General features: G+C 38.3%; 1 protein-coding gene across 1 annotated transcript in view; it reads right to left on the bottom strand.

Annotated features, from left to right (window-relative positions):
* Nucleotides 1-10,097: 10,097 nt before the first annotated feature.
* Nucleotides 10,098-24,704, bottom strand: part of PLCL2 (phospholipase C like 2) — a 97,550-nt gene continuing 82,943 nt past the window's right edge. The window contains exons 6-7 of the mRNA XM_063409329.1: nt 19,556-19,665; nt 10,098-11,357 (exon numbers count right to left, since the gene is read on the bottom strand). Of these exons, the coding sequence (XP_063265399.1) occupies nt 11,178-11,357; nt 19,556-19,665 (290 nt within the window). The 3' untranslated portion in view covers nt 10,098-11,177. The remainder of the gene's footprint in view (nt 11,358-19,555; nt 19,666-24,704) is intronic.

Here is a 24,704-nt window from a genome sequence, read left to right on the forward strand (position 1 = left end):
ATATAACCTTTATTATGAGAGCATCAATAACAGGAAAATCTAATTAAAGAAACAAAGGCTTGCTGGAAACATAACCTTTTTCATATTGAACTGGTAATGAATTCATAGAACTCTATGAAGGATATAATTTCAGAGGAGGACTGACAAGCAAGAGAAAACCCTGCCTTCCACCACATGGTTTAGTGGAAGTTCCTTCTCTCTTTTCAGCAGCCCATCGTCTCCCTTTGTAATCCTGAGTGAGTTATTATTCAAAGTGGCTGCATCAAAATACATGAAAATAGCAGCTGCACCTTTGAAATCCCCCTGGTTTTTTCAGCTCTGCACTGGGATACTTGTCACCTTGCCACAGTCTATTACACCCAAGCCTGTGGCTGATGAATTATGGCTCTGTGAATCATCCTGTCTAGCAAATTGCCAGCACATGAGAAGGAACCAAATATCACTACCAGCATTACAGAACACCATGGACAATGTAATGGCAGGCTACATTTCCCTCAGTCAGTGCTTACCCCAGAAAAGTAGGCCATGGTGTCCTTCAAACCATAATGAGAGTTACTATGGAGAGGACTGTCAATCTACATAACAGAAGAAATGAGGCTTGACAGTTCAGAAAATTGGGGATAAGTACAGTAGCAGAACCAATTACTGCAAAAGGATTCATTTTTTTCTGTGTGCTCAGTCTAAAACAGCTAGAAATGACCCAGGCCAAAGTTGTTGCTTGATTTTGACAAAAGATGCTTATCTGTTTCTAGCTGTTGATTTTGCCTGGGAAGACAGAATGTGATAAAGCTCTGTTCAGGGTCTGTCTCTCCCTAAACTGTAGTTAAGTCCAAGCTATGAACATGCCCCATCACAATGCAAATGTATGATCAGGATTGCTCTCATCCCTGTTTCTTTTTAATATATCCTTATAGAAACATCATAAATATAAATATGACTATATATAAAAAAATTTTTATCTTGTTCTTTGCATTGCCAAACATTATTGTTTTTCTTCTGGACTGATTATTCATAAATTATTACTCTTCCCTCCAGTTTAATCAAAGGTATTACAAGCTATTTGATACATACTGTAGACTGATACTGAGAAGAAAGGCTCAGAAGGGTGTCTGAAGAATTCACATGCCCTTCTCTGTGACCATCTGCTCCCTAATACTGCAGGGTTCCCTCACTCCGGTTTCAGAAGTGCTTTCACTGTCAGTCCCCAGCCTCTTTCTTTCTCAGATCTTGTGGAACAATCCACCCTGCAGCTGATCACAGAATCACAGGATTACAGAATGGTTGAGGTTGGATGGGACCTCTGGAGGTCATCTAGTCCAACACCCCTGCTAAAGCAGGTTCACCTAGAGCAGCTTGGACAGGATCATGTTGAGATGGCTTCTGGATATCTCCAGAGAAGGAGATTCCACAGCCTCTACAGGCAGTCTCTTCCAGCATGCCATCACCTTCACGGGAAAGAAATTCTTCCTTATGTTCAGGTTGAACTCCAGTGTTGCAGTCTGTGCCCATGGTGCCTTGTCCTATCACAGGCACCACTGAAAAGAGATGACATCCAGGATGAGTGGTTCCATCACCTTTCCAGCGATTGAGGTGAGGCGACTGGCCTGTAGTTTCCTGGGTCCATCTTACCCTTCTTGAAGACTGGGCTGACTCTGCTTTTCCTCCAGCCCCCAGGTTCTCCATGACCCCTCAAAGGTGACAGACAGTGGTTTAACAATAACATCCAGCTTCCTTAGCACTCACGTGCGCATCCCAGCAGGGCCCCATGGATTTGAGGGATCAAGTTTGCCTAAATGATCTCTAACCCAACCCTTCCTAACCAAGGAAAAGTCTTCCTTTCTCCAGACTTTCTCTTACCTCCAGGGCCTTGGGATAAAGTTGCAGTTGCTGAACCCTGCAGTTCAGCAGCAGGTCATGAAAACCGTAGTTCATCTCTACAACTCAAAAACTGCTCTACCCTGCCTCAAAACTGCTCTGCAGGGCGTTTTGAGCCCTGCTGCAGGCCATGCCACGTCAGTTATTGGAGAAAAGTATACTAACCACAATGGAAATGGCAGGTTTGGAAGCTGCTGACACTGGGAAAAAAAAAATGTGACCAAATCGTGTTTCTGAGCTCCCTGAGAAGAGACTGTAAAGCACACAGCAGCCATCAGCAGCCCTGCTAAGCTAAAGACATCTCTTGATGTCTCAGGTTGTCTTGGGTTATGTAACCAAAAAAAAGTGCATTCTATTTCATCTGTAGAAAGCAGTTGGGAGATGGTTTCTTTTTTCTTTATCTGTGGTAAACTCCAGGAGGGAAGAAGGTAGATGCCTTCTGTTAATGGGCCAGCTGTTAAAACCAGGGGGAGCAATGTTCCTTATCTCTTCCACAACACATCCTCCTTCCAAGGAGATATCTGCTGTTAATGAGCCATTAAGGCTCACCACATGACTGATAAAATTCAATCATTCCATTGTGAGATGCTCCACCCAGTGGGAGGAGCCAAGCATTCCTACCTGGATAAAACCTGATGTTCAGAACAGCAGAGCATCCTCTTTTCCACTGGATTCTCAGAGGAAGACCAGATTGATTCATCTCACTGCCACTACAGGTTCATCTCTACTCCAACAGAATGACATCTGTCACTCCAGGAGGACTTATTTGGACTGCTTCCAACACCCTGACAACAGGGCATCAGGTCGTATTCCTGACTCTGTCAGGGTTTTCTAGGGCTTTTGTTTGTATGCTTGCTTGGTTTTTTTGGTGTTTGTTGGGTTTTTTTGTTTTGTTTTGTTTGTTTGTTTGTTTTTGTATTACTGCATTTGTATTTTTAATATTCCTAGTAAAAAATTGTTACTCCTATTCCCATATTTTTGCCTGAGAGCTCCTAATTGCAAAATTATAATAATTTGGAGGGAGGAAGTTTTACATTCTTCATTCCAAATGAAACTCCAGTTTTCCCTGACAGATACCTGTCTTTCCAAATCAAGACACAGGTGTCTCATGGATCTTTTGTTACATCACTGGAAAACTCATTTAGATACACAACCTGGTCTCTGAATTCCAGTGTACAGGCAGGGTTTGTGGGATTCAGTGCGATCATGTGCTTCTGAAAAGACCTGAAATCTGTGGGAAGTCCCGCCTACTGTCCCTAATGCTGGAGGAGGGAGGCTTGTTTTTAACATGTTTATGGCACAATAACACTAACTGCAAGTTATGTGCACTAAGTGTAACACAGAAATATCTATAGAAAACAGAAGATCTCGTGCAGCAGATCTGGGCGGCATTGGCCATTGACTCGTACCAGTTGTTTTAGTAGACAGCCTAAGGTTCTCTCAAATATGATGAAACAGAGATTATTTAAGGCCCTGGTGCATGACATATAATCATTCTTTATTTAGTGCAACACACTCTAACTCTGTTATTCCATATACATTGCGTGGTATCCCGACTGAGCTTGCTTAGCCTCAATGAAATCCTGTGGCTTGTGACTATTAGCTACTATGGAGAAATCCTTTATGGATTTCAGTATTTTGCAGCCTTTTCTTTCATTAATGTATTTCACCATTTACTTACTTTATCTGTACCTGAAACAGCTCAGTAGAACCTATGAAACAGCAATATTGAATATCAAATACAGCAATTTTTACAGCATTATAGATACTACTACTTGCAGCACAGATCATAAGATAATTTTAATCTGGCTCCCCTAATGAATAGTCTGTGAACAGAATCTTAAATGTGAGGGTCTAATTTTCAGAGATTCAGCACTTGGGGGAATTGCACCACCGTCATTTGCATGTTATATACTTAGGCAATTTACAAAAGCTGCAATTCCAGCTTTCTTATTGCAGTGTTATTTATTAACTATTTTCTAGTTTGTGTCCGTACAGGGAAGTAAGTACATGGCAAATACAGCACTGCTGGAAACTGGGTTGAGGTTGGCTTTTTCTATATGGATTATGAAAACTGTGGAGGTGATTGATTTTAGACCATATAGTGCTCCCACCCATTATGTGCATCTCCCCCAGTATAGGTGCAAGTTGTCTTTTCAGGGTCCTACTCTTGGATCATTCTACTTTTGGTAATGTAGCTATGGTAGGCAAAGTACATCACTGATTAGCTTGAAACACTCTGTTCATATTTAATCATTGTTCTTGTAGTTTTCCTCTGGGATTTGAGCTGTGGCAGATATTTTATGTAGGTAGAAAATGCCATTTTTCTTTTGCTAGAATTCTTCTGGGGAGATGCTGTCAGAGTGCTCCATCACATGTGACAGATCATCACTTACAGAGAATTATCTCCAATACAAAATTGAGTTTTTATCTTGAACTGTCTTGTCTGAGAAGTCTGGCTGTGACACAGGGCAGGGGAAGGAGCTGAATTTAGTAGCTGATTCCTCTTCCAGGACTGAACACATCCTATCTCTCATATCCAGTTCTGCCCTTATCTCCCCACCTCCCCTTCATGGCTAACAGGTCTCCTCAGTTAATACTGTCTCCAGTGCAGCCTCCCTGAGCATTAGGCTCACATTATAGTGACCAGATTTTCAGTCCAGAACTATGTGTTGTCACAGTGTTGACATCACTAGTGCTCTTCATGCACTCTGGCTCTTACTATTTGTCAGCTATCAGCTGTTAAAAGCATGTTGGAAATAGCGCTGTAAAAATACTCAATTAGCAAATCAATCCAACATTCTCCAAGCAAATAAACTTTGAATACTGGTTATGAATCAAGGCTTTAAAAAAAAAAAAAAAAAAAAAAAAAAACACCCTGAAGTGTATGCCTCTGTACAACAGTGTGCCAATACATGTAAGCACAAAATATTGTACCCTAGAGAATGATGTTTGTGAAATGCTGATTCCAGTCCTGCTTGCTGACTGCTCCCTGACAGAGGCATGGGGCTCTGAAAGGCAGCAGCAGCCATCACTCTCCTGGGAAATTCCCTAATCACCTCCACAATTACAGATTCCTGGTCTAAGATGTGATCCTTATTTCTCCATCAAATAAAATTGCTTTTATTCAGTAATCCTAGCACAAGCGGCAGCACCAGTACATTATATAAAAAATATTTGAAGACTCTGTTAAATACTAATAGTTGAAAAATTTAATCATTATTTGCCTAAGGAACTACACAAATCACAGCAGTTATCATCAGTTCTGGAATTCAGAACAGAGACAGCTGAATCCTAAGGCTTGTTCTAAGATTTTTGTGAGGTTTTGGGGTTTTCATCCAGAAAATAATACATCCGAGAATAAAAGAAGTGCTCATGCTGTGAGCCATAGCAAAAAGTCTATATTATAAGACTGTAACAAATTCTTTTTTACTCTCTTACTAGACAGGAAAAATATTGGAACTCTCCAGGACCTGGGACCTCACACAGACATGCTTACTTTGTAATCAAGTGACAGGATTTGTATTTCAAAACCCTCTTCACCAATCAGTAGCACGTTGAAGAATGGCTGCTAAGTACCTGCCACGGAACAGCTACATAGGCATTAGTGCACTCTGCAAACCAGCATCTAGTGAAACCTAATGTACACGGCATTCAAACACAGAGTGCTGCCTTCCCACAAAGCACTTATTTATATGTCAGTTCATTTTGCTCCTAGCCACCTTCTGAGAGGGTTCTTTCTTTTCTACCATTACACAGTATTTTTCTCCAGCTACATTAAAATGTGGTAGATGTCATTTCCTCCAATTTACCGATGGAGGAAGCTGAGGGCCAGAGAACAAAGAGCAGCCCTTTGAGTTCCCGCACTGTTTCCTGGCCGTGCTGCTTCCCTCTCCCAGACAGTCCCCAGCGCACAGGCCAACGCTGCAGCCAGCCAAGAAGAGCCTCTGCTCCCCCACGTTTATCTCCATGGAAAAGAGGTAGCTAATTAAACACCCAAGCTTATTCAGAAAGCTCTTCTACAGACTGCTAAGATAGCTTAATGAGGCTGGATTGCTCTTGACAAACAGGAGAGGTTCATGACAGCTGAATCACTGTTTGGTTGTGCTACTCCCACTACAGCTCAAGCTGCCTCCTTTCATACCACCCTCCCACACCACCTCTTGAACAGGCTCCTGCTGATCACAGACACACACACCCACCCTCCTTCCTCTCAACAGTGCATGCATCTAGGCCCAGAAAGAGAAATTAAGTTTGGTGTTTGTACCTGACCACTCTTCCAGCATCACTGTTCTCTTTGCCACACCAGATAATATTGTAATGGGAAGAAACACTATCTTTTGTCTCAAAGTACCAGTAACCAATAGGAAGTGTTAGGGATCCATCAGGATGGCACTGGGACCACACCATCCTCTGGTTACTCACACTTCAGAGTTAATTAATTAATTTTATTTTAACATCCAATTCTGCTTGTCTTTCTCTTCCTCAATGCTGCCTTTCAGTCCATAATTGCTTTTCAGCTTGGTTGACTACAATGGATGCTCCCCCAGGCCCGTGAGGACTTGTTCTCTTGTATACAAAGCCCTATTTCTAATCTTTCTGCTGTGCTCCTTTTTGCTACCCTGTTTCCACAGCACCCACAGAACAGAGGTGATGAGTCAGAAAGGGAAGTTTAATAGGGTCCTAAAACAGAAATAACTAGAAAACCTCAGGAGTTTTATTTAGGCAGTTTACTGCCTTTTTCTTATTGAGAACAAACAAGTTGTAATGACTAAAGAACATCACATGGGTTAATTTTGAACATTATCAGACTGATCTGTCCCACAGCTGCTTTCATAATACTGAGAGCAACAGGAATCAGGGAGTGTTGAGAATGGTGGAGGGTTTGATGGAAGTGTTTACAGGATATCAAAAGACTGAAGGTCCTTCTAGGATACATGCAGGTCTATTAATCTTTAAACCAAGCTGTTAAATACTCCATTTAGAATTTAATTGGTCAGAATGAGTAGGTGTGAATAGAGAAAAAAAAATGTGGTAAATTCCTACACCCATTACAGTCAAAAGAAGCTAGCTGGGGACATCACCAGTTTCAGAATTCTGCTCATGGTATCAAAACCCCATGGGCTCATCATCCTTCAGCAGCAGCACTCCAACTCTTAGCTATATAAGCATAAAATGATTTCACAGTGAAGAACATGCCTTTGCAAGGGCACACGGTGCCATGATTATGGCTGTATGATTACCTTCTTGCAAATATCACTCTTTGTATTAATTTTTAACCTTCAATTAACACAAATGCAAACCTTTTAGGCTAAAGCTTATTCAAAGATTATTATGACCATGCACAGAACACTCAGGAGCTTCCTTGATCTGTGCCAGCAAATGAATACATCAAGACGAAATCAGCATTACTTTTAAAATCCATGCCAGAGAAAACTATATCAGGAAATAATATAAATGGAAGGGATATTCAAGCACTGAAAGAGTGAAGGATTGGGTCCTTGCAGTTTATTTGATTAGCAGAGCAGTGTTAAAATTTTTGGAACTCACTTCTATTTTTCACGCTGGCAACTCTGAATCATCTCTCTGCTGTTTCAACTTCAAAATAGGAAAAAGTGAATACAGTAACCAGCCATGGAGTCTTATAAAATTATTCTTGTGCTGTACAAATTAGCTGGAAAAATGGTTGACTCATACAGCATCTTTCACCACACCTGCATGGGCCAGCTTGTGAAATTCTGCAAGGCACCATTCTAGCATTCTTTGCTGCAGCAACAGAACAACATGAAGGTACAAAAAGAAAGAAGGACCAGAGAAAAGGGGAAATTTTGCAACACTGCACTTAAATCCCAGTCCTACTGACTTGATTAGAAGACTACTACAGACATCAGAAAGGCCACAGCTTCAACACTAGAGCCTGGCCCTCAGCTCTGCTTTGAAGGCTTTTGCTGTTCTGGTGGCATCACTAGGCTCAGGAGTGCCCCTTGGTAACTGCTGCTGGGAGATTCCTGGAGAACAGAGCTGTCTGCTATGGCTGGTGTGTACAGAGGATGGAAGGCATGGTCCTGGCTCTGTGATTAAATATCCAATGGCTGCTATGCACCACACCAAGTAAAACCAACGAGGAAGGGAGGCAGACTGCAGATGAGGTTTAGAGAGGTACTCCTTTTTCAAACAGGCACTGTTTAACCCTTTTCTTGTGCTCAAGAAAAAAATTAACTGTTAGAGTCTATATGGTTAATCTGTATGTGAACTTTTCCTTTCCCAATTATCCTTTAATTTTAAATTGAGCAATTTATTGACATATACCTGTACTCATTCAATGATTATTGGAGCCAAACAAAAGCTAAAAAGGCAGTCAGATAAATAGTCACTCATATTTTGGGTCCATCTTCCACAATTAAAAACTAAGTAAACAGTTCAACCGCATTACAGCACATTTAAGAAAATTAAGGGCCCCAAAAAAGTGCAAAGTCAACCTGTGATTAATTTTATTTAGAATACTTCATTGGATCTTGCTTGGGTCTTTCTATACAACCTAAAATAAACCTTGTAAAAAATGGACTAATGATATGGATGCAAAGAATGCTTTAAGAAAATATAACTGAAAAAATATACGTTTGGTGTTGAAATCATCATCACAGGGCTAACAACAGACACTTTGCTTGCAGGTGTTTATCCTGAACTCTTTTAACATGCAACATGTAAACTCCCTGAAGCACTTTTAGCTACACATCACATTTCAGAGTATCTACTTGACTCAGCTCATTTTAAGACTTTGTGCTACATACAGATTTGGACCGAGCATGAATAATGCACAAGAGTGACCTCCATTTTAAGGAATCAGCACAAAAATCAGATCCTAACATATTTAAAGGGTCAGTTAGCTAAATGCATGTATTTTAACTTTTTAAAAAGATGTATTATGTATCTCTATTACACAAAAATGTTATCTTCCTTTTTAACAAGGTAGAACAGGATCAGTTCTGTAATCAACAATTACATATATTTTAAGAGTGGAACATGCAAAATCTCTCAGCCCTTGTCTAAGTGGTAATCGTTTTTCATATACTATTTTTTGCCTTAAAACACAGGAAAACCCATCAAACTGTCCTGAACCTTTTCAATGTTCCCTCACTCCTGTTCAGGTTGAATGTGCCAAACAGAAACACATAAATGCTAAGAATGCCCAAGACATCAGTTCTGATAACCTGCTTGGAGGAAAAGACTCTACAGAAATGCTTCATTTGTGATATAAATTATGCTATTCTGTAAATGCCATGCAAACAATGCTGGGGCAGGATTGGAAAAGGAGCCTTACTGGGTTTTAGGTATCTTGGAAGCATAATGGGGACAATAATGACATTTTCCCACAGCCTACATCATTCAACTAGAACTAAAAGTCAGAAATAAAATTCCAACAGGCTAGGTTTTGGCATTTCTGATAAAGTGAAACTGACCTTGCATATTTATGGTGCAGATGGATCTTGATCTAACGCAGTTGTTTTGCTGTAGATATATTTAAATCTAAATCTAAATCAGATTTAGATGTGATAGATTTAGCCCTGGAAGACTAATTTCACAGTGGCTCAGAATATATAGTTAACAAAGTGAATTTTGAGTTGCTTCCCATCAACTTCAGGTTCCCTCAGAAGACTTTCAGCTGCCAACACAGAAAAGGACTGCCTAAAAAGCAACACTCACAGGTGTCTAGCACAGGTTAAATGGTTCATTTTGTACTACACAGAATCGAACTCACTCCTGGCAAGATCCTAACATTAAGGCACACAGTCTGTAACTAGACACTGAAAGAGCTTAGCACCTTCTAAAACTGTTCCTAACCCATGCAGTTTGACATTTAAAAGTGCAGGTTCAAGATAATGACATTTACTATGCAAACTGTTTTCATCCCACCCCATCCCTACTTTCATTTTATAATGACTAGAAAATAAATTAAGTCCCTAATAATTCAATGAATCCAAGTGCAACTGCACATTGAAACTGTTCTTGTTCAGAGCTCTACTGACGAGAGCTCTTGTTCAGAGCTCTATTACAGGACGTTATACATATGTAGATTTCATTACACTGTCAGAGCAGAAAGAGCATCTTGAACCGGTTAAAAAAAAATCATGTAGAATGCATGTCTTGAAGACCTCTACTTAAAACAATGCTTTTCAACAACCATCACCCTTCCTTCCCTTTCCCCCCTCAGTTGAACAAAAAGTGCATTTTTATCTCTGTAAGATTTCACTTGTTTTTCTTCAAATTTATTAGCTTCTGTAATTATATAGTCCATTTTATTGGTAAATCAGAAACAGTAAGAGAACACTCTAGTTATTTTACAATGAGCATATCAGCTACAATACCTTTACCTAATGTTGTCAGAAAACCAAAACAGAATCATTTTTTGACAAACCTGCTTATTGAGATATCACTTATTCTGTAAGGAAGAAAATACTCAAAAAATAAAAAAGTTAAAATTTAGTTAAAAGCTTTACTTGTTTGGGAGCAATCTCATAAAACTCTTTTTAATATGAGCACTTCACTTCACAAAATGAAAAACTATTTACATCATTTTGCTTGCGTTTGGTCACATTATCTACACACATTTGCAGAAGATCTTAGGCAAAATAGGTATGTATCTTCTTCTGACATAGGCTATCAGATTGATTGCACATTTTCCTTTTACATAATGGCTCTCCTATAGTGCACTGAAGTCAGTGATCACTGTCTAATTACATTCTCATTTTAATTTATGGCTCAACAATAAAATCAATATCACTTCAAACCCAAATATCCAAGCGGCTGAATTCCATATAGTGTGAAATTTGTGGATTCCACTCTTTCAGGCCTGATTTTCAAAAGAGTAATATATCTCACTAGCACAATTAACAAACTGTGCAAAGAAAGAAACAACCTTTGCATCGAATTGGTCTGAAAATCAAGGCATCTTGCCAAATTCTGTCAACTGATTTCCCGCTAGTTACATCTCATTTAAAACATGTTCATTTCCTGATGGCACTACAATGAACTTTTCAGCACATGATTACTGAATTACAGTATCTTTTACATATATATGCTATATTTAGGCCAATAATGTAATTTCCATGTTACACAAAATCATTGCCTTCACAAGCAGAGTTGCTACATACATTCACAGTTTCAATAGATTGTAATTAGCTTCTCCAGTTGTGCTTTAAAAATTCTGAATATTTTCCAACAGTAAGTGCAAAGCAAATGTCTTATGCAGCTACAATTGGTCACAGAGTTATAAACTCCAAAATTACGAGAAGAGCCTTCTCTCATTCTCCATTTTCATCACCTGCTTTTTCAGGTATGACCTCCAGACTTCGACGAGGCTTTGAGATTTCTGCATTTTCAGTGCCTGGCTTATTAAGTCCACATGAAAGAGTGGCATAATGGATTTGCTTCAGATTTTCCAGTGCTTCATTTTTAGCATATTTGAGAAGATCAGCTTGTCCCTGTAAGGCAAAACAATGCGGTTAGAATACACATTTGATAACTGCATTCTTTTCTCTTTCACCCTTCTGCTTGTTTCAGATTAGAAGCATAGCTGCCCTGCTAAAAAAAAAATTAAGAAAAAAACAAAAGAAAGACTAAAACCCAAAACCAAACCAACCAATGAAACAAACATAAACTCCTCAAAAACTAAAAGAAAGCTCAAATATGGATTATTTGGTGTTAGAAAGAATCAAGCTCTTTGCTTTCTCTGAAGCCGATCAGTGGCATCAGCAATGAGGTATAGGTAATTTCTGCCTAACAGTTTTGAAGGAACTAATCTGTGCTGTAGTTTTAATCCATGGGGACTATAAATGTTTCTGCATAACAAAAATTGTGATGATTGATTTTAGTACCTCAGGGAGCCATTTAAAGCTTTCCTGGTTTTTTTTTTTGGTTCCTAGGGATTTTTTTTTCCTCAGAGATGTGATTCACTCAATAGGAGGATGGTAAAGGACCAGTGTTTATCAATGCATGAAATATGAAAACACAGACTGGCAAGCAACACATAAAAAGGACAGTGATGACAAAGACTTCACAGGGCTGCCTGCAGTTCAGCACTATCGCTATCCCTCTTCAGAATTACAGAATCATTTAGGCTGCAAAATGATTTAAGACTATCAAGTCCAACCTTTAACCTAACAATGCCAAGTCCAGCACTAAACCACATCCTTAAGGGCCACATCACTCTTCCTCTTCATAGCAATTAAATTATAAGCCAAGCTTTAAGAGAAATTGTCCCAGGTTTAGGTGATTTGGCTCTTGTTCTGCAGTCCTCCATCTCTTGGTATTGATTAAAGTTCTCTAACAGCAACAGCTCTCACTGGTGTATGTGGACAGCCTTCCCTGCAGCTGGTATCTGCCTACCCTGCCCACTTGCAGCAAATGATCAAGGCTGTAGCATGTCTGTCTTAGTGGTGGGCACAGAAAAGTTCAAAAACAAGAGCAGCAAGTCTGCAAGGGCCAAAGTGACTGTGCTGTGCTGCGCCCCTGAGGGAGAACACAGCTCACAGGAAAATACCTGAAGGAGAGAAATTCATACCTGAAAGGGAGAAATATACACACACACACACACACACACAGGAAGTCCAGATACTGTAGTTCCCTGAGATTGTCAAGGAACTACAGACCTGCACTGCCTGCACTGAACACTGACTGCACCTTCTCCTGTCATGTCTGTCCATCCTGGGTAAATTCTGTATCCTGACAGACACTTCTCTTGAAGACATGCTAGTATCTCTTCCAAAGATAGTATGTTGCCTCTTCTCTGCCAAATAAGGCTGAAATGCATCTTTACCTCTTGATTTTAAAAATATAGGAGTAGAGATAGAATTGTAGTCAGACAAAAACGTGTGCACTCATGGTGTGATACTTCTGATGCTTCTTTAGCAACTCAAAACATAAATACAATCCCAATGAATACACTTACGTATTTGAGACACACAAATTGAAAACAAGTATTACTTTCTTCAAAGAAATAATGTTCCCCTCCCCTTACCCAAGACCATAATAGCCAAAGTCTTTTTTTCGAATCACCAGCAAGGAAAAAATCTAGAATGTCATCAATCACAGCACAAGCTTCAGTAATATTTCCTTCTAAAGAAAACCAGGGCTACTTTTTTTAAAAATCACATACTTTTTTCCAAACTAACAAACAACTAAAAGCTAATTTAAAACACTCCAGCACACTAAATGAGTCATATCTGGAGTGCATCTGTTTCTAGCCCAAGTTCTGTTTTACATGGATTAGTAGAATATAGTTCTGGAATTTTAATCAAGTTGTTTATTATAGGCAGAGCTGCTAGCAAACAGTCTATTAATAAGGCTGCCCAAAACTTCTCAGCTAAAAAAACACACCCTTGCTTTCAGTTACTTATGTGCTTGCCAAATTTTAACTACTTAATCTGATACTTTCTATGCAGGATTCTTGCCATTGGCAGATTTGGTAGATTTTATTATTATTTCTGTTTAATGTTATTCTTTAACCTCATCCATATGGTTCATTCAGTTCTGAGAATAAAGATGGGGAAATGCCATCAGAAGTTTGTTAACAACCTTCTAATTTTCTTTCCCCACTCTCACTTGGGGTAGGGACTTGTAATTCAAATGACTACAGGGCAGTAGATCCAAGTTATGAGCTTTTAATAAACAAAAATCAGATTTTGAATGCAGTCAGTACAATCACTCAGGATTCCATCCTTGATCATCCTTCATCTCTTGACAGCTCCAGCAATGTGGCAAGACAATGTGTATTCCATTCCAACTGAATAATGAATATGCATTAGGAAAAAAGTTGGGTTTTTTTCCTGGATGGCTTCTCCAAGCCACAAACATTGGGTTGCCAATGCAGGCAGTCCAAAAGCCAGACTAGAGGGGAGGAAGGAAGAGCTTGAGACAGACTCTGGAGAAGAGGTGGATGGGGAAAAGGAGGGTGCAAAAGCAATCTCTGAGACTGATCTTGCAAGAAGCCTAGGGCTGCAGAAAGGCAAGCTGGACTGCATTATACTAGGCAGATGCTAGATCTTACTGCAAGAGGAGATTGTGAAACATGAACAGTGCAACAACACTAAATTTGGATCTGACAGGTGAGCAGAGAAAGGGAAAAACTGAGGCAACATATGGGACTGGAATACAGAAAGAAAACAGATCAACAGAATTCACCACATTGAAAGTAGCCTGAAAATTATATACAAGTAGGACTAATAACTCAAAAAGAGTGAGAGATTGGTAATGAGAATAAAAGCTGGTAAGAAAGAAAAATAAAAACACTGAGCAGGGAGAATGCAATGAATTGGGTAAGGCAATGAGAAAATGAAAATTAACACTCATTTGGATGGATCTTTAGAGGTGGCAGGGAGGAAGAAGAAAATATTAGGCACCAAGAGGGAAGAGAATAGTGGACATAGCAAAGAGGGGAATAAGGAATCAGGGTTTAGCAGGAATGGCTGGTTTTCAGCAGGGAACTGTGAATGTCTGCACAATTCCAATCAGGGAAGATGAACTTTGAAGACAAAAGAGGATCTAGGATAAAGGGCTGGATTATTGCAGACAAGGTGTTCAGACTAAACACAGTTGACCAAGTGGTATCATGTTCAGACAAGGGTGAAACAGAAAAATGTATCAGTGCTCATTACTCTCTTCTCCAATGCTCAGAATTTATTTCTAAATGCATCTGAACTCAGAAAAACATTTGTGAAACCAACTGTGTCATCATTATCTGCTGGTAGGTCTTGATCTCAAGATAAAACAGGAGCCAACCACTGCTACCAAAAATGCCATGAGCTCAAGTGAGAGAGCTTGCATAATTCGTGTGAAGTGTGTAGTTCTGTTGATATACCATCATGAGGACATATGCTGGGGAAAATGAAACAGCATACACCTCAAAAATTCAAGTTGTAGTCACAGTGAACACCACTGAAAAGTAATACAACGCATCAGAAAGGCAGAAAATTAAAAAAAGTCATCCAGATCTGGAAAAAAACTGCCATCACACATAAATTAAACAATCTCAAAGACTTTCTTTCTAGTTAGGTATCAAATGTCTCTTCTCCAAGGGCTCTCAAGATACAGTTTCAATTCTTTATATTTTATGCATCGTGATTTTCACAGTAAGTGCTGTTGACTTAATAGCAAAGTCAGTTGACTGCAAGCTGGAACATGGGAATCTCTCAGATCTGTGGACTACTCAGGGGTCTTTCACCTTCTTAGCAGACCGAAATGACTGTAGCAATTTGCTCTGATAAAATGCATATGGTAAAGTCAATACAAGAGGCCTACAAAGAGCTCAAACTTCAGGCAAGCAGATTTATCTTAAGGGAGTACTGAAAAACCCACTTTCCAAGAAACAAAGCTGGTTTGCACAGAGAACTTGATGCTGGGATCTGAAGCAGTGGCAGAAGCAAACCAGTGTGCTTCTTGCTGTGTGGAAGGGCAGGCTTTCATCTCAGATTAAGTCAAAATGTAAAGTAATTTAGTCTTTAGTGTTGTCTGGCAAGCACACCAAAAAACTTTAATTTACTTCCAGCACTGTGGTTAACAGGCAGCTTGTGGTAATTCCCAACTGGGAGCAGGATGGATCTAGGCCTTGCAGAGCACTTTCCTCACAGCAGCACACGGCAACCACTGCTCCCTTTCCTTCACCATGGTTAAAATTCACTTACAGAACTGAGCTCTATGTAACTTGAATATTTCATGTTTACAGCCTTCAGAAAAAGTTGTTTTCTAGGCAGACATGAAAAAAGACCTTAAAGAAGATCAAAGAACAAAACTCGTATTTGTTCAAAAGCTTTTAGTAAACAGCAGCAATAACAAATATGGATTAATTTGGAAGCCAAATTCAGTACCCTTTAAAACTCTCTGGCCCAATATGCCTATGTCATCTAGTCTGGTTTATTTTTTCGTATATCATTGTTAAAAATATTCTGTTTGTTTTGAAACTTTTGGCTAAGAGGCAGTGTTTTTATATCATAGCTCCCTAACAGTAACTGAAAACAAACCCAAAATGGTTCCTATCAGTTCTTGTATATCCAAAATGAGGTACCATTTCAGAGTCAGTTGGATATAGAATCAACTAGAATGTCTCAGTACAGCCACCTTCATAACCTGTTATGTATTCACTCATGATTTTTGATTAACTCGTTCTTCACTGTGTGAACCTGAAAGTAAAATTGCTCAGATGACATTTGAAATAACTGCATGAGCAACCTTTCCCCCCAAAAATAAAAAAAAAAAAACCTATCATTAATGACTGGTCTTTAGCTCAGATCTGGAACTTGAAGCTCCTGTCAGCAAATGTAAGAAGCCACTATCCCTTTCTCTCTGTACTCCTCAGAGTACAATGGAACATTGCTTTGAGCAACCTGGTCTAGTGGCAGAACCAATGCTATTACAGAGATAACAGATGCCATGGACTGCATGACTTGAAAGAGAAAGTAATTCACATCATATAATGTGACATGTCTAAAAGCTCATAGCCAACAAGAAACATCTAACAAATGCTAAAGTTAGGAGTCCCATCTTGATTCCAAATACTCTCCCATTCCATACCATTGACCTCTCCCTTTGTGTTTAGAACAGCTCTTCATTGCCAAGATTAATTTACAGATGCTGCTATGTTCTTTCTATGGGCATCTCAAACTTTGAGCCTTACAGAAGGTTTTCCTCAAAGTTTTTCTATGCCAGACAAGACCATAAATTTTTACAATAGGTTGTATGAGTCTGCTGCAACAGCACTTAAGAGTGATTTTCCTTCTTCAACAGTGTACTTTTGGCAGAAAACATGACTATCTATGTTTTGAAAATATGAATTCTATCAGCCTGAGTAATAACAATAAATTACTAGCAAATAACTGTCTATTTGAAAGAGATTAATGTTTTAGCAGTTTACAATCTCTAAATCAGATAACAGAACAAATTTACTCTAAGTGATGTTGTGAAGTTAAATATCTCTGTATACATATATGGGGTGAATAAGAATGGGCATGTGTACCTATACACATACACAAATTGGATGGAAGTATTTCAGCTGAATTCAAACATACTACACATAATAATAAGTTTCGTCACATGGCTTCAAATTAAGAAAAATTAAATGCTTTAAAACAGTAACTGCACTGCATGTGCACAAAAACACACAGAGATACTTAAAAACTGTGTCAGATGTTCTAAATAAAGTTTCCCTAGAATTAAGCTGTCAATTTTATTATTTGATCAAACTTTCCATTGCATCAACTACAGTCAAAATGTCCCAATTGAAAGAGAACAATCAATATGCATCTCGAGGGTAAAATGCAGCTTGATCAGTTTGGAAAATACATTAGCCACACCATGTGAGCATCCCATGAGTCCTCTGTGCAGGAGCTGAGGATGGCCCTCACGTAGGATTTTTTAGTAAGGCTGTTCAGAGCCACACAATAATTCCTATCTCATAGCCAAGAGTCCATGTATTTATTGTGTATTTGCACATGGATTTTTGTACTATTTGAGAGGGAAGTTAATTTGAAGAAGGCAGGAAATTCAACACATAAAAGAAATTCTTAAAGTGGTTCAGATTGTTGCTCTTCTGCTCAATTTCTACTCAAAAAATGTAGATGTTCATTTTTCATGCCTCTTCTCTCATAGGTTTTTGAGAATTGGGAACAGGGCAATAGAAAAACAGTTACATCGAAATTATGATTGCAGATCTTATTCTCCAGACAGGAAGAGTAGTGTCTTAGAAACTGTTTAACTTCTGCTTAATTATATGACATAAGAGTATGGTTACAGCCTACAGTTAAAGAGTTTGGAGTGAAAAACCTCAGTCTGTCACTTGAAACAAATCTCAGCCTTCAACTTTCTGTACATTTAAACGTGAGCAACAGCACTTAGCAGATGCCTATTTGAACTGCAGTACCTGTAAATAACTTTAAAAATGTAACAACATACCAGAACGTTCTGTAGTGCCTCCTGTTAAAGTTTCAACAACAGGCTGATTAAATCTCACCATTTTTTTTTAACTAAAGTATTAATTATGGGACAAATGCTACCTTCCTAAAGAAAGGATCTTAATCTCTTGAGTAGAAAAATATCACCGAGTCCATGTTGAAGAGATTTTCTCAATAATCTCTTCAAAAGGAAGGCCTTCTAACTTCATTATTATGTTAATCCTAAGGACATGTACCCAAGCCCTTCAGTGCTCCTCAGAGCCAGACCTACCATGTGGCTTCTCCAATTCCTGGCTAACGTAGAAATCACGACTTCACATTTCAGTCACTCACCAACTGTAAACCTCCCCCCACCAACCCTTATGTTCAGCAGAGATGAAGCAAAGGTACTGCTGTTTCAGGCAGCATTAAAATAGATTTGCCTATCCAAGCTGGTATCTGACACCTTTGACAGAAAAGAAAGGATAAGAATTTATTTCTCTGACATTTCCCCAAAGCCACTGAACTGACTCTTCTCTGTCCCCTCGGAAGCACAGACTGATACATGACACATCCCATACACTGTGTTCAGGAAACTCTATTCTGATCCACGAAATGTGATGTTCTGGTCCTTTACCTATAAGCAGAACCTGCATGCATATTTTTAGAATGCATTAACTGTACATGCTGTAGCAAATTTCACTCTTTTTGGATTCTCCTCGGCAAAGGATTTGTGCAGTATAACACAAGAGGGATTGGAGCACCAAGCGACATCATGAAAGGCTTAACAGTTCAAACCAACATGGAAAGCTGGAAAAATACATATGCATTACTGCTTTTCTGTCATAGTTCACTGTAAGAAGAGGCAGTATGGGACTGCATTTTCAGGAAGAACTAAAAATAAAAACTAAGTGGGAGAACATAATTTTCTTTATAATTAAACAGACTTTTTATTTTAATGTCGTGAAGAAGTATTTGATTGAGTGGGAGAGAAGAACTCATTAGTGGATGTAAACACAAAACTTTAATAATTTGATCTAGAAGAATAGTGTCGAGGGAATAAATTAAGGGAGGCAGTTTTGCTATCTCTATAAATTTTGATATACTCTGCTGAGATGAAAGACCACCTATGGAAAACCTGAACTTTTCCACATTCTTGTTTCCTGAGGGTCTCTGGCTGAAAGCTTTTCTTATACTTCACCATTTACTCTTTCATCAAAATGTAAGCAAATGTGCTTGACAAAATGTAAAGAGAGTCTCCAGCTCATACACTCACTTTATTCCAGCCTGGATTATGAACATAATTTGCTTCTACCATTAATCACCATTCATCACTGACTGCAGCAGTAACAGCTTCCCTTCTGTTTTTCAGTAACTGCATTAACCTTAACACTTACTCCCTTTCAAATAACAAAAACAGGTTTAAACAATGGCATAGATTCCTTCCAGCCACTTTGCAGAAGTCAAGACTCATTGTTTCAGCCAGGTATTAAAGATATCAAGGATCCTGCAAATGTTAAAAGATTGCAAGAAGAAAATGTCCGACAAACTAAATGAAATAAGCTTCCATAACACTACATGAGAATAATAAGTCACACTGAGACTCTGCTGTGTTTCAGGTTATATAAACCAAACTGACTACGATTATAGAAGTGAATAAATCCAGCTGAACTGTGACACAGAGTAATGACCAGTAACAATATTAGAATGACAGTTTTTAACAGAAAAGTACAGTAACTAAGCAAAGGAGGACACATTACCTTTAAAATTGTAATGTTCCACGTAAAACTTTCTACTGATTTTTGCAGTTTTCTTTCTTTTAGGCCTTCTCTTGCTCCTATATTGTGCAGGTTTTCATGAAATTCCATTGCTGTGGAGAATAAAAGAAAGATGAATATAGTATCTATTTTAGTGCATTTTTGTGATCATAGAGATAGCAACTTGGAACTAATATGGCAAAAAACAATGAAGAAGCTCCAGAAATTTTATTCATCAAGCACAGATGTATCTGATGTAGTAAGATGCAATGTTACACAACATGCCAATATATACAAATCTCTCTAAGCCAAAATCCACTGAAGCACCTGTTAGGTCATTGCTATATAAAGATGGAGCCCAGCAAGTACTTCCTATGGAAATATAATCTCTAAGCACAAGTGAATTTATTGTACCTCATGTAACCACCTTTTTGTAGTTGCTATAGGATGGAAACAGTAATTTCATTAACTACTCCAGCCCAATAAATTTATTTTGTGCTTTGCTCTTTTATGCATTTGCATCACAGTTGTCCAGCTTATATGGTGGAGCCTGCTCAGAAAATAAACACTTTACCTTGTTTCTGAGAATAAAGAAGTAACTGTGAAGGAGGAATGCCAAGTGAACTTGACCAGGAATGCCAAGGACATTTTACCACACCATATAAACTACTGTGTCCACAAAACCTGTATCTGCCAAACTCCAAATCAAAAATTTTTGGTAAAATTCAGATTTGCTTGATCTAAGCACTGAGCAGACCAACCAAAGTTTGTTTTTATGCTGCACAGATAGCAGAAATATAATTTGCTTTCTACTATGCTGTTACAAGCCATATAAAAACAAACTTTAAACCATTTCCTTCACACAGGAGAAGTCAAATGTCCTTCCAAGAGCAACTTAACATGAATTACAGCTACTCTCCTATGAAAGTCATAGTTCAACTGTGCTCTCAGGTTCTCCATCTCTAACAATGTGCAGGGTATTTTGAGGTCAAAAGTTGGCAAGCAGTTGTGATATACACTTATCAATGTAACAGTTAAAGCAAAAATTATAATTTTAACTATGTTGGTTGCAATCTATCTGCCCAGTGAGTGTATGTACTTCAAAATTTACATGTACTTAATTACCATGAATAAGCATATAAACCTAGATTGGCTGTCAAGCTGAGAGAAGAGTGACTTTTAAGGACATTATCTCTTCTTCATAATCACTCTATCCCACTCTCATGTCTCATTAAAAGAGAGAGATGACTGAATGTTTTCACTGTACACTCCCTTACCTAACTCCCACATATACACACACACATTTTAAAAAGTATTCATAGATTCATTTGAAAGGCAAAATTGTTCTTTCTACCTTTTCTTACTTTTTTAAATTAAAATTTTAAATTTTGCTACAATAAAAATAAATGTCAAATATTTTCCCTGAATTAACATACTGTATCATTTTTATTTCAATCACTTCTCTATAGCTCTGCCTCTGCAGTCTCAAAGATAATGTTCATGTTATATTTCCCCAAAACAGATTTCTAAACATGTGAGAAAATAAAGTTCATTAACTCACCATTGATGTAAGTATCCATTTCCTGTTCTTATCAACCAAAATAATAAACTCCCAATATGATTATGGAAAGACACTTCTAGAACCATCACGACAGTATAGATTTTCTGATCTGTACAGTGAATTCTGAGACATACTGGTAAATTTTTGAAGTTCTGTATCTCATTTCCATCTTAACAATTATTGCATTTTAAGTAGGTGGACAACAGCAATTGATAATAATTTGAACTAAAGCCACTCAGATATTAGGAATCATGCAGAGTGTCTGCATGATAAATGTGGAATTGGTGCTTTGTAGGTTTCAGATTATTTTGATGTACACAAAGTTGCTGATATCACAGATGTGGACACAATGGTGGCCATGTATTCTGCCAGCCAGAAAAGATGCTTTATGATCACTGACAACCTTCTGTGGTGATGCTCTTCCCAGTCTACACTCATGCTATGATAGCTTTCTGTCCTGCCAAAGCCATTCCATTCTCATCACCCTTATTCAGAAAATGAAACAGTCAGATCATCCCACCAGGGCACACACAGCTAACAGGTGCCTCCTGCTTAAACAGCACTGATCACCCCCCTATCCTCAACATCTCTCACAGACCAGCCAACTCCTCATCATCATGCTACACTAAACCTATCCTACTCTGAGCCTAAACACTCAAGCTGGGACAAGTAGATTTGAATTTTATTTCTGCTTCCATTACTAGTTCTTGCCTGATTAACTGAAATTAATTATTTCATCTCTTTGTCTCAGTGCTTCCATCTGCTGAAAGGAATGAATTGTATTTGCTACACAATATATGGACAATTAAATTTTAGAGCATGAATGCAGCACAACATTTAACTGTTGACCATATCTCTCTTGGCATTCTTCTTGTACATTCTCACTTGGTTTTCTTGCACTTTGCCTTGGAATTATTTCATGCATTAGCTATGACAAAGGACTAACACAAGTGTTAAATGCCAAAATTAAACTTACTACAAGATAACAGAAAAAGGAAAAAAAGAGGAAAGACGTTCTCATTTGCACTCAATTTAATAAAAGAAATTACATGTCCATATAAATCCATGTAAACCTGCCTTTAGGATATGCTTACAAAGAAAACTCAATGTTAAATTACTTTTTTATATACACAATTTTCTGTCTCCTTGCAAGTAAAAATTCAGCTCTCGCCCTCATTAAGATATAGTAAACAAGTCACTTTTATGAAGCTTAATTACTTCTAGATTTATTAGCCAATTAGTAATTTTAAACTGCCTGAGAGCTCTTGAATGATGACAGGCATACTATTAACCTGATGTATCACTCACTATATTTTTGCATATACCACCTCAATCAAAGAAAGCACAAGTTAGTCATATTTCCCATCTATTGTAGCAGATGTTAAGAAAGATATAATTCACAACTTTCTGAGTGACCACAAAGAATATATAGGATGTGTGCTCTTCTGTTTGGATGGTATTTTCTCTGTTTCAATCTCTGCCCACTGCACAAATGTATTTATCTACAATGAAATTATTATCGATCGTTGCCTTGAGCCAGAAAGCTCAGATCTAAAAAGCTGTTTTGACTGGAGACTCTTTACTAAAATCCTTATTTGCCTAGAATTGCTGAGGTTGGAAGACAGCTCTGGACCAACCTCATTGCTCAAAACCAGGATCGGAGAGGACAGCTGGCCCAGGACTGTGTTGAGGTGGCTGTTCAGTATCACCAAGGATGGATATCTCACCTTTCATGGGATTGAAGTGAGGCTGACTGGTTTAGTCCTGCTTTCTAGCTTTCTTTAACTTGCTTGACCCTCGTAACTCTGCTGCTTATGACAGTGTGATGACATTTCAAACCCTTCTGAGTTTCTGCTTGGGGGTACTAAGGGCACTTAGCTTGCATAACCTGCACTATGAAGTCTGGTCATCACTGTGTAAGTAAGGGTGAGCTGACCAAAGGCATATGATTTCCTAGCCATTTGGAAAACTAAACTGATTCAAGTCTTCCACATTAAAAAGATCAACATTCAAGTGAAACATTCACCCCAACTATTGCAAGCCATGTACATACACTGTAATATATGTAACAAAACAGCAATAGCAGGATTCAACAGCAGGTTTGTACAGTGAACAAAATACTGCCAACAAATCTTCCTGATCCTAACCAGGGATTTCACAGCATATTCTTCTCCTCTGTGGTACACTTGTTTATTCTAAAGGATCCTCATAAGCAAAGCTTCAGTATTTCCAAATAATATTTTCCCCATCAGTGCTGGATCTCTTTCCGGTTCCCCAGTGAATGCTGGTTAGATTAGATTTCATGATTGTCTCAGCTTTTTCCTCTCTCTCAGACCCTTTACCACAGCCCTGGAATGCATTAGATGGCTCCAACACTTCTTCATTCCCCCAGGAATACCCTACCACTCAAGATGCTACTCTGAAGTCTTATGCACAATTCTCTTCTCCCATTTTCAATAACTTTAAACATCATGAGGAAAAGAGAAGTACTATAAGGCTACTCAATGCAGTAGGAACCATGTATCATTGAGGAGACTAGCAAAAATTTGCCTGGTTAGTCTTGCAAGAAGAAAACCAAAAGAGGGGCAATTGCTCTCTAGGTACTCTAGACCAGTCAGGTGAGACCGTGGGCCTCAAAGGATCATTGCAGCTAAAGAACAATATTAGGATGGATGTCCACCAGCAAAATCAGAACTTATGTAAAATTTATTATCATTGTAGATGTGGTTCTGTGATCAGCTTTAAAATGAGAAAATTACTCAGACCAAAAACTCATATTCATTTTAAAATACAGCTCAACACGATCGATTTTCAAGAGCTTTACTGGTAGGCAGACTTAAGGACCCTACAGTTCTGTGTTTCCTCAACCAGATGCAGGATGACCTACAGTATGACATGCATAGGGTATCAAACCTGTATTAATTTATGCTTAACATATTCTGATGGAACATTTATGTCTATACACTCAGCAAGTGAGTTTATAGACATAAATGTCATTTATACTAAATGACAGTATAAAGAGCAAGGTGTCTTATTGCTATGACATACTTTAATAACAAAAAAGTTTTCCTAAATGAAACATACAAGGCAATATAATTGTCTTGACAGGATGATAATTTTGAGTCATCCCCTGTCAGAACAGCTTCTAGACTGGAACTTCAGCTTTGTTTTATGTCCTGGATTCTTGGTGTTTCATTTGGTTTAAATGTTCAGTAGATACAAAACCATTCAGAACTCACAACACTGATATGATCTTAAAATATGTGTTACTGTTCTAATGATGCTTCAAATGCTAGAACAAAGATGCCCTGCATACTGTTGTAGTCTCGAGATTGTATCTTTATAAAAAAAATATTATTTGGTGGTATATCTCAAAAGCAACATTTCTGATACTATTAAAAGACACTCATCTTCACTGTATTTAGCTTGAAAAAAATTTTCTTCCTTTCTTTAAAATTAAGCTACTGCATATGAAATTCATTATCCTTAATTACTAACTAGAAATAACACCTGTTGGAAATTGGTTAGCAATTCCTCCCACTACTGGGCTCTCACTACAGTTCCAAAGTACCATACTTAAGATATTTAATT

The sequence above is a fragment of the Prinia subflava genome, chromosome 1 (genome assembly GCF_021018805.1).
Source record: "Prinia subflava isolate CZ2003 ecotype Zambia chromosome 1, Cam_Psub_1.2, whole genome shotgun sequence".
Taxonomy (NCBI): Eukaryota; Metazoa; Chordata; class Aves; order Passeriformes; family Cisticolidae; genus Prinia; species Prinia subflava.